Genomic DNA, 12,615 nt, shown 5'->3' with positions numbered 1-12,615 from the left:
GACTGTGAGCCTGCTGGGGTTTATAAATAGGCAGTCTTTTCATCTAACCCAGAGTGAAGCTGTGTTCTTAAGTGACCAGTGAATTTCCTCCAGGCCCGTGTTTTCCAATTGTGGTCTACAGAGTTAGCTGAGCTCAGGTGGGAAAGAGGAAGCAGCAAGGGCTTGGAGCAGCGGGGCAGAGGGGCCATTCTTTAAGTCACCAATAGAAGCAGGGCAGAAGGTCCTCTGGGAGGAATGCCAGGGCTCTTTCCCCACCAGGGCATTGGAGTAAGTGATAAACCAGCTATAGATGGTAAGTCATAAATAAATAAATACAAGGAGCTGTGCTAATGAACCAGCCTCAACCTGGGCAAGATACCCTGTGTCCCCTGTGTGGCTCCAGGGATGTGACAGTTGTCATTTAGAGGGTTAAGGGTCCTTTGGAACTGAGAGACTTCATGATAGGATAAATGGCTTGCGGCTAAGAAACTCCATTGAAAATGCTGGCTCAGACCCTGCATAGTCTCCTGCCCATCTGACTTCAGCAGGGATGATGACGCACGCTGGAAGGCTAATGGAAGCCATGGCAGGGCAAGATGTGACCTGCACCACTGTATAATACTGCAGAGGGTGTCAGTGGTTAAAGTAGGAAGGCGCACATTGATAGTAACTCAAGTCCTTCTGCCCGGAACCTCCAAATCCCCACCCCTGAAATTCTCAGTACAAAGATCCTCTGTTAAATCCAATCTTTATACTTTTGTTCATCCATCGTAGCAAGACCTCCATATCAGTGCCTGGGTTTCAGTCTAATGCATGAATATGCCAAGGGGTGTCAACGGGCAGATGAGAGTTGGCGGGCTGGGAAGGAACCTACTGTGTGTCTCTTCTCCCTGCAGTCCCTGCACTCAGGGAAGCCAGATGCCTCCTGCTCCCGTGGGAGTTCTCCCTCCCTGTAGGTCTCTGCTGATTATGTGTATGCACAGCTTGAGTGTTTTGAGTGTTGAGATGGGGGCTCCAGGCTACTTGAGGACAGACAGGGTTTGGAGGCAGGATCCCCCGACAGAAGAGACATTTGCTGAACCGTGGCAGAGGACTGAGGTTTGGAAAATGGGAAGGAAGCCAGGGCTCAGCTCAGAAACTGCTCTGTCTAGGGCAGGAATGCAAGGTCTTGTTTCCTAGGGCGGATTCTTGGAGAAAGATTTTAAAAATACCTGCCTTTAACTCTGTATTCAGCACTCTCAGCTATGACCTTTTCTTTTTTCTTACATAATTTAAATTTGGCTTGAATACTGTAGACAGAATCTTCCCCGATCTCAAGCAATCAGGCAAACTGTCATCTGTCGGGGTTTGCTTCTTCTTGCTGTTAGGAATATGCAGCCAAGATGAACCAGGGCTTCTCCAAACCCTGCCCCGCCCCACATTGGCTTTTAGATGCCCACGGTCCAGGGCCTCTACTCCAGAAGGAAGCTCTTAAATCACCTACCCAGCAAACGCATCAACAAGAACTGTACTCCAATGGCAAACGACTTTTCATCCTGGTTCACCACACTGAAAAGGAAAACAGGAAGTTAGCACCAGGAGGACTCTGGCCTGCAGCATCACCTGGAGGGTATGAGGTGTAGGGGATAGAAAGACTCAGAGCAGGTCAGCACTGGTCCTCATGGCGTCTGACCAGGCACATGGATGATGAGCGTAATCTGCTGAATGCCTGTCATACCCATCGTTCTCAAAGCACTGTTGCTGGATCAGAGGCATCACCCAGGCTATGTTCAAAATACAGATTCTCCACCTGGCATCTATCAAAAACATGGATTTTCCAGGAGAGTTGGATGTAAACTTGAGTTTGAGAACCAATAGTCTGTATTGTTTTCAGGACTTCCAGAGACTTCTTGGAAAGAAAGCAGGCAAGAGAGACCAAGTAGAAAGGAATTTCTGGCTGGATGCTTAGACAGCAGGTCTGAACAACACCCACAGAATATCTTGTACCAGGAAAAGAGGGCCCTGGGCTATCAGCTTCTGTGCAGATCTGAAACATTTCCTTGCCCTGGGCCAGCTTTGTAAGGTGTGACTTGAACAGCTGCATAGGATGCTGCCATCAGAAAGGCCCAGCTTTGGTTTACGTATGTCTTGGAGTTCTTAAATGATTCACAAGCCAAAGTCTTTACAGTTTCATTTGCATTGGGTCCCATGGATTCTGTGCGTGGTCCTGCTTTCTACCTTTTCTTCTTCAAGAGGGGGATGGCAAAGCCAGGTAAAGAGGTTCAGCTCTCCCTAGAGAGCTGCCACCTCAGCTGGAGAGTGGAAAGGGGGTTGGCCTCTGACACACAGGGTTGAGGAGCTCAGAGCAGTGATAGAAGCGCCTGCTGTGTGACCAGACTCTGGCTTCTCCACGTTTTCACCACACATACTCCTGGCTGGGTGATTATCATTTGGAAAAGAATTTGGAGTCGAGGACAGAGTGGAAAAGAACTCAAAAGTGGCCTCCAGGTCATTCCATATTGTCTTACAACCATTGCCAAAGTTAGTCGGCATCTGAGAGACATCCCCAGGAGGATGACCCAGTGAAGGGAGGCTCTTTGGAGTTCAAGTAGGAGAAAGAGGGACCATCTGGGATCTCCCAATGGACAGTGCCTGGAATCCCAGTTGATGGATATTCTTTCCCTCTGTATCAGCTTGTCTCCAATGGCCCGATCCATAATGGATGACTGTGATGGCCAATCTTCATTGCCAACGTATGGATCTGGAATGACCTGGGAAACAAATCTCTTGGTGTATCCATGAAGATGTATCCTGAGGGATTGGACTAAGTTGGGAGGATGTAATCCTGAATGTTCATGGTACTATTCAGTAGTTTGAGGTTCTGGGATGAATGGAAAGAGACTAGACTCGGATAGAGTAAAATACATATGCTAAGCAAGTGCTCTGTTACTAAGCTACGTTATTGACATGACAGCTGGTCCTTCCTCATTGCTTAGCCTTCTGGAGAGATAGGTCCTAATCAATATGGAGAACACCAGCCCCCATCTCTTTTCTGAGGTAGGGCAGTGGTCTTCGACCTTCCTAAGGTTGCGACCCTTTAATACAGTTCCTTATGCTGTGATGACCCTCCCAACCACTAAATTATTTTGTTGTTACCTCCTAACTGTAATTTTGCTAATGTTATGAATTGTAATGTAATTCTGTGTTTTCTGATGGTCGTAGTAGGCAACCCCTGTGAAAGAGTCGGTTAACCCCCAAAGGGATTGTTACTCACACATTGAGAACCTCATGAGGTATGGTCTCATGTTGCTTAGGCTGGCTTGTAACTTACTATCTAGGGAAAGAAGTCCTTGAACTCCTGGTTCTCCTACTTCCAAGCACTAGATTTATAGATGACACCACCACGCCCAGTAGAAGAGCTTCTGTTTACGAAGCAATTGCCTTGTAATTGCTCACACTCACACTTGGAGGTGGGTATCACTATCTCCCTTTCATAGACAAGGAAACTGGGGCTCATGAGGTCAGGCAACACCCAAGACACTCAGGTAGAGACTTTTAATCTGACAGGGAGTTTTTCAACCTTTGTGTTTCTCCTTCTCTGCTTTCCAAGTAAGCTGATGGGGCTGGATGAGAGGTCAGAGAGGCAGGCAGGAGGTGGTTAGGTGAACTTGGGTGAGATTTCTTTTCTTTTTTTTTTTCTTTTCTTTTTTTTCTTACATTTTCCTTCTTGGTAGAATGAGGAGAGGGAGAGGCGCTCTCTATAAAAATCAGACACTTCCCTTGACCCCACCCTGGTCCCTTGTCCCTCCACTCTGAGCACTGAGTCTCCAGTCTCCTGCAAATTTCACGTTTTCAGCCCTTTCTCGCAGCGTTTGCTTTGCTTCTGGAACTTTCCTCAGTTTCTGACTTGCTGATTTCTCCTCTTTTAAGATTGAAGAACAAGTGAATCTTTACTCACAGCCTGTCTTGAACCTGTGGCTCAGCCTTTTGACAGTTCCACCATCCTGGGCTATGATTTAACTTCCCACAAATAAAAATGGGGGTGCCAACAGGGCCTATGTTTCATGGATACTAGGAGCCTGGGCCAGGCTTCCCTACCAGGAGCTCCTCCTGGGACAGGGAACGCCTGCCATCAGTGTACCTATTGTCTTCTCCCCATTAGACACTTGTAGGTTGCTGTTAAGACTCCCCAGTTAAGGGAGGAGAGACTGAATGGGAAACAGGATGTACTGTCAAAGAGAGGGTGTGGAAGCAGCAGCCAGAGGCTCAGAGATTTCACTCACCGTAGGACCATCATGTAGAGGGGGTTGTGGGAGACGCAGGCAATGAGCGCCACAAAGGAGATGAGGAAGATGGACGGGAGCAGCAGCTGTGCACAGGATGTAGGACATGAGCCTGTCTTGGCCGATGCAGATCCTCCAGTCACACAGCTGCAGTTCAAATAGATCTTGAAGAACAGGAGGGGCCACGTCATGATTTAACCTCTGTATGTTTCACACATCCACATTGCTTCCCTCCAATATGAACGAATCCCTCTGCCCTCCCTTCAGCCCTCCAGGGATGGAGGAAAATCTAGGATTCAAAGACTAAAGAGGTCAGATGAGGGTTTTAGAGTGCCCCGTGGGGTCCTGCCTCTTTCACTTTGGGGACATTTAGAAATGGTCTTCACCAAGAGTCTAGCATAGGATGAACTCCTGCAGTCTTCCAACATCTGACTGTCCAAGATCCCACCACCAGGCAAAGCACCCTCATCAGCTCAGCGCCTGGAGCCGGGGAGCTCTCCTCCCGGTCCAGCCCGCTCTAGTGGTTGTGCAAGTTGTTATGGGAGGAGGTATATTCTGGGAGTAGAGGAAACAATAACAGTCTCTTGAATGCTCTGTAGCACTCCCCACTGAAGAGGTGTTCTTTGACCTAAGAGGAGCCCCCAGAAGAGGACCCTGCCTCACCATAATTCTATGTGGCTCAACACTGCTGTTAGACTCATTTGGCGGCCACTGCTCATCTGGTCATCTTTGCCTTCCCTCCTTGCAGTGGCTGATGGCCCAGACTATGATGTCGTTGGTGTCAGAGCTGTTATGGGGCTGTGCCAACTAATGAGCTAGGAGGCCTCCCTCTGTCAGTCAGTGGGACTGTGGCCCTCAAGCTCAGAAGTTCCTAACACACGATATTGCCATAACCTCCCGCAATCTGGATCTTAAAATACCAAGACTTTATGCCCCTTATAATTTATTATTTTTTCCCTTGCTATCATGGTAATGGATTTTTATCTTGATGTACTTGTGCTGTTATTGGAAGCTTGTCAAGATTATTTCTGGAAGTAGATGAGTCAGCGGAGAGTAAATAAAGATAAGAAAACCACAGAAGCCACCACTCTTCCAGTTAAGAGGCAAACTAAGGGGCCATCTTGTCTTAGCTCCTTACCCTTCTCTACCTGAGAGCCAAGGGCCTTTGCCCATAGTGAGGGATGGGGGAGAAGCTTTTTCCTGTGACCTTGCAAGAGGTGGTAAGTGGGGGCTAGCCTGGCCCATGGCCAACACACATGGCCGACACACAGGTGCATTCTTCCTATGGGGGCATCCTATAGTAATGACATAGACGTCCCATTGTTCTCATCGGAGGGAGTTAAGAGGGGGAATAATCTACCTCCTAAGCCTGGCTTGCCTGGCCCTGCCCAGCTCTGGGCCTGTCGGTCCCTTGTCCCAATAGCTGTGACACTTGTCGCTTAGCGCCGACCAGGCCTTTCCTCAGCTTCTCCCGTGCACTGGCACCTGCCCTTCCCTCGAGTGCAATGGGTTTCCACATTTCCATAGGATTCTTCTGGTCTTTGCTCAAGTGTAAGTCACCTCAGGAAGTCTCTCAGCATTTATTGTGTGCATTTATCGGACTGGATGCAAAATGTGAGACCAGGGTTTTTGGTCAACATGGTGGCTGCACACACGGATTTCTGACTAAGAGACAAACCTAGAGGAGGTATTTGCTGTTGCCTGATCCCAGAAGGCCTGGGGTCACTGTCCTCATATATTGTCGGACAAGTCCCCATAGGTCTAGGTCTAAGAAGGAGACACATGGCCTTGAACACCAGGTGAAGAGAGCTTTTATTTCTAACCCTAGATTTGAGCTTAATTTCACGGCTTCAGGCCAACTCTGTGGCACTCCTGGGAGAGGAGGGCTTGAAACGACTACTGCTCCCAGCACTGGCCTCTAAGGTCCAAGTCACAGGGGACCCTCTATCTGCTCCCAGCCCATGTGACTCTGTAATATGGCCTGAACCCAGAACCCAGAAGTTTCCCCCCACAGAGAGCCATCAGTATCAGTCACAAGTCTCCGCTGAGAGTGACTGCTCAGACTTGTTTCCGTTGTTTTGCCAAGTTCCCAAGAATGAACTCGTTGGTCTCCGGCCAATCTTTAACTGACTTTGGGCTGTGGGCATCTGGTCATGACCCCGGGGCAGGGAAGGATGAGAGAGGGTGGAGGGGGCTAAGACGCTGATACTGACCGCCAAGGAACGTTTTTTGAGTGACACACTGAGCCCCAAAGCTCCATGTGGTTCCATTGGCCCCTGTGACCCCCTTCGTTGTCGTCCTTACCGGTTGCTTAGAAGCTGCTGAGCTCATGTTGAGGCTGCTGCAGCCAGCGTGGCAGGGGGAGAGGTACTCCACTCCATTGTCTCCGCAGACGGGGTGGAAGACGGAATCTGGGCACAGGCAGTCCCTGCGGCAGGCGGGAGGCTGCGGATGTATAGAACTTGGTGTGCTGCCAGGCGAGACAGGAAGAGAGGAGAATCAAACAAAGCAAGACCAAGAAACAGCACCACAGTCCAGCCCAGCACGAGCTCCCGGCCTGGCTGATGTGACTGTATACCCTCGTTTGTCTTTGGCCAATGCTGTCCCAGGATCTGAATGGAGCCGGTGGGAGCCGGCTGTGAGTCTGCCACGGTTTGGACATCATGACCCTCTCCATTCTCCTGACCCTTGGAGTCCAAACCCACCTATTACTCAGTTGTAAAGGTCTAGCCAGAACACCCCTGCCCCCCATGCCACTGTCAGAGTTAAAATGACTGATAGCCTGAGGCTCTGTTGAAGGAAGTGGTCTATGCTACAGTGAAGTCATTAGTAACATTTGCCTTCTCTTATGGCCCAGCTTGGTGCTGGCTGAGACCTTTGGAGGCCACTGAGGTTTTTATAGACTGTTCATCTCCTGAGACAAATGGATTCACTGATCTGGGTCTGTCCATTCGCCTCCCTATCCTGGGCCAGAACTTCATCGAAGTGGATTTCGATGGCTGTTCTTACTGATCTTCTTTGGGGAAGTTCTGATGGCTGAGTAGTGCATTGATAAACAGTAGCAGTGGATATTGGCATTTATGGACCATCACAATGGAAGGGCCTTTTTGTTTACGGATAACTTCCTCAGAGCAACGAAGAGTGTCATATCTAGAACTCAGGCCAGGCAGGTGACAGAGGTGGGATCAAACTCCCAGTGAAAACCACCTTAAGGCCCCCAAGCTTTCAGGCTTCTCTGGGTCCCAGCTTCTCTGGGTCCCCAGCTTCTCTTCAGCCTTCAGAACAGTGGTGAGTTCCTCACCCCCTCACTCGAGGCAATGTTCCCCTCTTTTGTTCTGCTTTCCTCCCTCATCTGTCAGCTACAGAGGGGGTCATACCACACTATGCTTTTGCCTGATGCTGTTGCTGTATTTGGAGATGTTGCTCTCCATGAGAAAGAGACTATGCTGGGGTTAAAAGGTTCTGAGTCTCCAAATCTTGCAAATGTTTTAGGCAAAGTTCTCAAGAAAAAGTTTCAATGACAGCACACCTGAAAGCTCTAGAACAAAAAGAAGCAAATACACCCAAGAGGAGTAGACGGCAGGAAATAATCAAACTCAGGGCTGAAATCAACCAAATGGAAACAAAAAGAACTATTCAAAGAATCAACAACACCAGGAGCTGGTTCTTTGAGAAAATCAACAAGACAGATAAACCCTTAGCCAGACTAACCACAGGGCACAGAGACAGTATCCAAATTAATAAAATCAGAAATGAAAAAGGAGACATGGAAATCAAAAAATCATCAGATCTTACTACAAAAGCTTATACTCAACAAAATTGGAAAATCTGGATGAAATGGACAATTTTCTAGACAGATACTAGGTGCCAAAGTTAAAACAGGATCAGATAAACCATCTAAACAGTCCCATAACCCCTAAAGAAATAGAAGCAGTCATTAATAGTCTCCCAACCAAAAAAAAGCCCAGGACCAGATAGGTTTAGTGGAGAATGCTATCAGACCATCAAAGAAGACCCAAGACCAATACTCTTCAAACTATTCCACAAAATAGAAACAGAAGGAACACTACCTAATTCATTCTGTGAAGCCACAATTACTCTTATACCTAAACCACTTGAAGACCAAACAAAGAAAGAGAACTTCAGACCAATTTCCCTTATGAACATCCTCACAGAAACAAGGGGCGGGGGGATAGGTTAGGGGTTTCCAGGAGGGGGTGAAACTAGGAAAGGGGATAACATTTGAAATATAAATAAACAAAATATGTTTTCCTTTCAAAAAAAGAAAACGTTTCAAGGTGGTTACCTGGGGTGGGTTTGTGGGGAAGGGGGGAGGAAGGGAGAGTGGCCTATTCCTTGCTCATGGGGTTGTAACACTCTTTCTGAAGATAAAGCTTGCCCTAAGCTTATGTCTCACGCTGCTTTAAGCAAGCAGACCGGTCCTTTGACCTGCCCCTGCCTCTGCAGCCCTTGTTTTCTTTTCTTTTTACAGTGTGTCGCCATTTTAATTGTTCATCTCTAAACCTTTTCAAGTCTCTTCTCTTTCTTAGACATCTCAGTGAGACTCTAGCTCTAGCTGGTTCAGAGCTGGCATTAACCATTGCTTATTTCCTGGCTTCTACGGCTTAGGCTCATCCAGACACTAAGCTGGCTAGCTTCTGTGGCTTCTTACAAAACCAAACCCTAAGCCCAACCCCAATGGCTGGCCGATCTCATCTCATAATGGAACACACTATTTGAGACCTGGCTTCCTGTGTCACCATGTGAGACATCAGATCAAATGGGCAGGACGGAGGAGGTAAAAGGCAGAGAAGAGAGACATACAGTGGCTGGATTCCGGCTGTCCATTACCTGGGAGGGTAGACCTCAGCCACGGCGGGTGTGGAACATCCCATAAAGAAGAGAGGGGCACATAGGATTATGGAGATGGTCATGATGGTGGCAGCTACTCGGGGGATGGTTTGCAGAGGGAAAACAAAACGCTTCATGAGGATTCCTCCAAACAGCATCCCCAAGGCCGCAGCTGGAAGGTTCACAGCACCTAGGTGAGAAGGAGAGGGGCTGGATGCACAGCCTGGGAGCCTTGAGCTGAACCACCGGGAAGGAGCACAGCCTTGTAAAGAAAATGTGGGTGAGTACTGAATATCACTAACCGTTGGGTGATTGCTGGGTACATCCTGAGAATTTGCTTTACTAGAGGGTTGGCAAGCCTCAAAGAGCAAAGAGGCAGTCAACTTCTGACACCTATAACCCAGCACTTGGGAAGTGGAGACAGGGGGATCAGGAATTCCAGGTGATCCTCAGCTACCTAGCAAGTTCAGAGTCAGCCTGGGCTATTCTAGGACTTGTTTCGAAGAAACAAGATTGAAAACAAGAGGACAATGACAGCAATAAGCAAGTAGATCGTTCTTGGGTGGCGATACCCTGATCCAACACTGAAGGCTGGAGAAATGATAGCATTCCTAAAGTCTACACAGGACTTCAGCGCAGACAGGGAAGTCACCCCAGATCTCATGCCCTGATTATCTTGTCAAATCTTTGGTCAAATTCACCTATAGACGGGGCCCAGTTATTCATCTAGGCACTTGGTGGAACCCCCATTAGTGGTTCTTAGCATCTACTGCAAGAAGTACGAGCACCCCCACCACAGAATCTGGGTTCAATAGTCTTGGTGGGTGGGGGCCAAGCATCTGCACTGTCATTGGGTAAAGGAGGCTGACGTGTCACAGGGTCGAGACTCAAGTTCCTGGAGAAGGCAACTCCTAAGAGGTGTTATGTATATCTCAAGCTCCATGTTCCCTCTCTCCTCTGTTACCCCCATAAGGTCAGTTGGGAGGATATCAGCTTCCTACCCTCTTGATGGGAAGGAAGGCAGCCCCTAGTCTCCACCCACTCCTAAATAGAATAGGAGTCTCAGAATCCTGCCAAAATCACTCTAGATCGCCAACCAGGAAAAATGCTCTTAAAATTCTTTCTATCCGGCAAGCCCTCCTGTCTCCTGCCAGCATCCGGTCTGGCCCTCAGTTATCTCTGGATGGACTGTACAGTACCCAGTTCCTCCCTAGGGCGCCACCCAGGCCCTGCAGTGCCCTCTGACACACCAATGAGTAAGTTGGCATAGGCTGCCGAGGCACCGTATTGCTTCTCCAGGAACTTGTTGAGGAACGTGGAGAGGCCAGCAATGACTGAGGAGAAGGTGCACTGGCTCAGGACCACCAGCATGAAGAGTGGGTTCATCAGCAGCCTCAGGAAGATGCGGGGGAACCCTGCGGGCAAACAGCTGTCAGGAGGCAGGTCTTGGCAAGAGCATCACAGGCTTCCTAGAGCCTTGCCGTCACCCTGACTCATCCACAAGGACAGCATCCTCTCTTCCTCGGGGCAGAATCAGAGACACCCAGACTCCCAGCAGTCAGCCCAGGATCCTTGGATTCCTGCTCACCACGCTTGTGGTCTGACTAAGAGGATGCTGGTGGTGGGTAAATAGAAACACTGCTCACCCTGGAGAAGGTCTCCTCCCACAACTGCCACCACTCTAGGAAGAGAGAGAGAGAGAGAGCAAAAGGGGAGACTTGGGAAGGGGTGACTGGCTCTGCCTGAAGTGGGATTTACTGGTTCCTGTAAAGAACCGGTCACCAGGGTCCTTGGCAGGATCCCTCCGAACTGAAGGGAGGCGAGGCAGTCACGTGCCTTACTTATTGTCTCTTGCTGCCCTTTACCCTGTACCTGGCTTGCTGCCTCCCAGAACCAGCCCACCCGAGGCTGCTGGGGCGCTCAGTTACGTTTAATGAAATCCATCAGGGAGCCTCTTGACTTGTCTTCCTCCATCTTCATGGTCTCCTCTGCGATAACAGACCTCTGAAGGTAGCAAACATGGCGATGTTAATGGCCCGTCCTTGAGCCCCTTGACTCAGCGGCTCAAGGACCACACATGTATGTGGGGTAGGGGGCATCTGCAGGATGCTCTCTTGAAGCAGATACCACCTGTGTTTTTCAGGAGCCTGGTGCCTTGGCAGGAGGCCAGGGTGAATCTGTGCCAATGCCTCCCACAGTACCTATGGGCATATTATTTCATCTGACTTTCCCATGACTGATGCCAAAAGCATCATCCTGGACCCTACCCTTGTCTGCGTTATGACTACACTGTGTCCCATATGCAGATCCCGGAGATGGCTAGCTTCTAGAACACAGGGATCTACGATGTCTGCAGTTCTCAGCTCCCCCTTTCTGTGTCCTCTCTGGGTCCCTGCTTTCTACTCAGTCCAGAAGAAACCCCTACCCTAGGTTCTGTTTTAATCATTCTGGGCACATTACCTCAGTACCCTCGCCAGTCTCTGAAGCTAGCTGCTCCAGTCAGAGGCCTCGGCTCTCTCCAAGCCACTGCATAGACAGAGGCCAGGGCTTTACCATAAGCATTTTTTGATGCTCCCATTAACTGAGCACTCCTGCTCTGGGCAACATGCCCATTACTCTCCATCCATCGCCTCTTCCCTCACAACTTCCTTCCCAGACAGATTCTTTAATTACTCCCAAGAACTTTACAAGAAAGGAAGCTTAAAAACAAAGCAACTTGCCTAGCATCATTCAACAATTTTACGAGTGGAACAGTCTTCAAGCTCAGAGCTGTCCAACTCTTAGCCTATCAAAATACACCCGTAACCTCTTAAATGCTTCCCCAGGATAAGCTTTGGACCTCTGCTCACAGCTCCATTTCCCACAGTGGGGCCCTTTCTGTCTTAAGTCGTAGGCACAAAACAGCAGCTCCAACCCTATCCACAGCCAAGTCTGTGCACTACCGCTCCAGGCAGGACTTTGTCCCATCTCTCTGATGGCCACTGCCCTGACCCTCAACTGTGTTTTCCTTCTTTCTCTTGAGCCTCTTAGGTCTCCAGTCTTCATTCTTTCATAAGCTCCAATCTCAGCCAACTGCCATATTGTCACTAGGTGACCACACAGTCCCCCGCAGTGCCCAGAAACCACAGGAGAAAACGTTAGACCCTTTAGTGTAACATAAAGGCTCCGCCCAACCTCCTCTCTGCTGCTTCCTAGACTCATCTTTCAGGTTCCTTTCCCTAGCAGACACAACCCTGCCCCAGACACGTTCCTTCTCAGCCCATCCTTGCCCCACACCCTCACTCACACCTTGAGTGGACGTCCCCTTCTCACCAGGTGTTCAGGCTCAAACCTTAGTAAACTCTATTAAATGTCCAAGTTAACTGTGCCTCACAATCTGCTCAGCTTGTGTGTGTGTGTGTGTCCACATGTGTGCACGCATGTGTGTGTCCATGTGGAGGCCATGGGTCAACCTCCTTGGGTGTCATCCTTCTGGCACCACGCATCTTGATTTTTTTTTTTAAAGAATATATAGTTATAGCTG

General features: G+C 49.1%; 1 protein-coding gene across 1 annotated transcript in view; it reads right to left on the bottom strand.

Moving 5' to 3' along the window:
* Slco2a1 (solute carrier organic anion transporter family member 2A1) overlaps positions 1-12,615 on the bottom strand; it is an 80,917-nt gene that overhangs the window by 6,498 nt on the left and 61,804 nt on the right. Inside the window, exons 7-12 of the mRNA XM_021172521.3 lie at positions 11,021-11,096; positions 10,343-10,507; positions 9,093-9,282; positions 6,546-6,711; positions 4,242-4,405; positions 1,463-1,527 (exon numbers count right to left, since the gene is read on the bottom strand). Coding sequence (XP_021028180.1) covers positions 1,463-1,527; positions 4,242-4,405; positions 6,546-6,711; positions 9,093-9,282; positions 10,343-10,507; positions 11,021-11,096 — 826 coding nt within the window. The remainder of the gene's footprint in view (positions 1-1,462; positions 1,528-4,241; positions 4,406-6,545; positions 6,712-9,092; positions 9,283-10,342; positions 10,508-11,020; positions 11,097-12,615) is intronic.

The sequence above is a fragment of the Mus caroli genome, unplaced genomic scaffold (genome assembly GCF_978045245.1).
Source record: "Mus caroli unplaced genomic scaffold, Mus_caroli_1 scaffold_11, whole genome shotgun sequence".
Classification (NCBI taxonomy): domain Eukaryota; kingdom Metazoa; phylum Chordata; class Mammalia; order Rodentia; family Muridae; genus Mus; species Mus caroli.
This window is presented reverse-complemented; position numbering and strand designations above follow the sequence as displayed.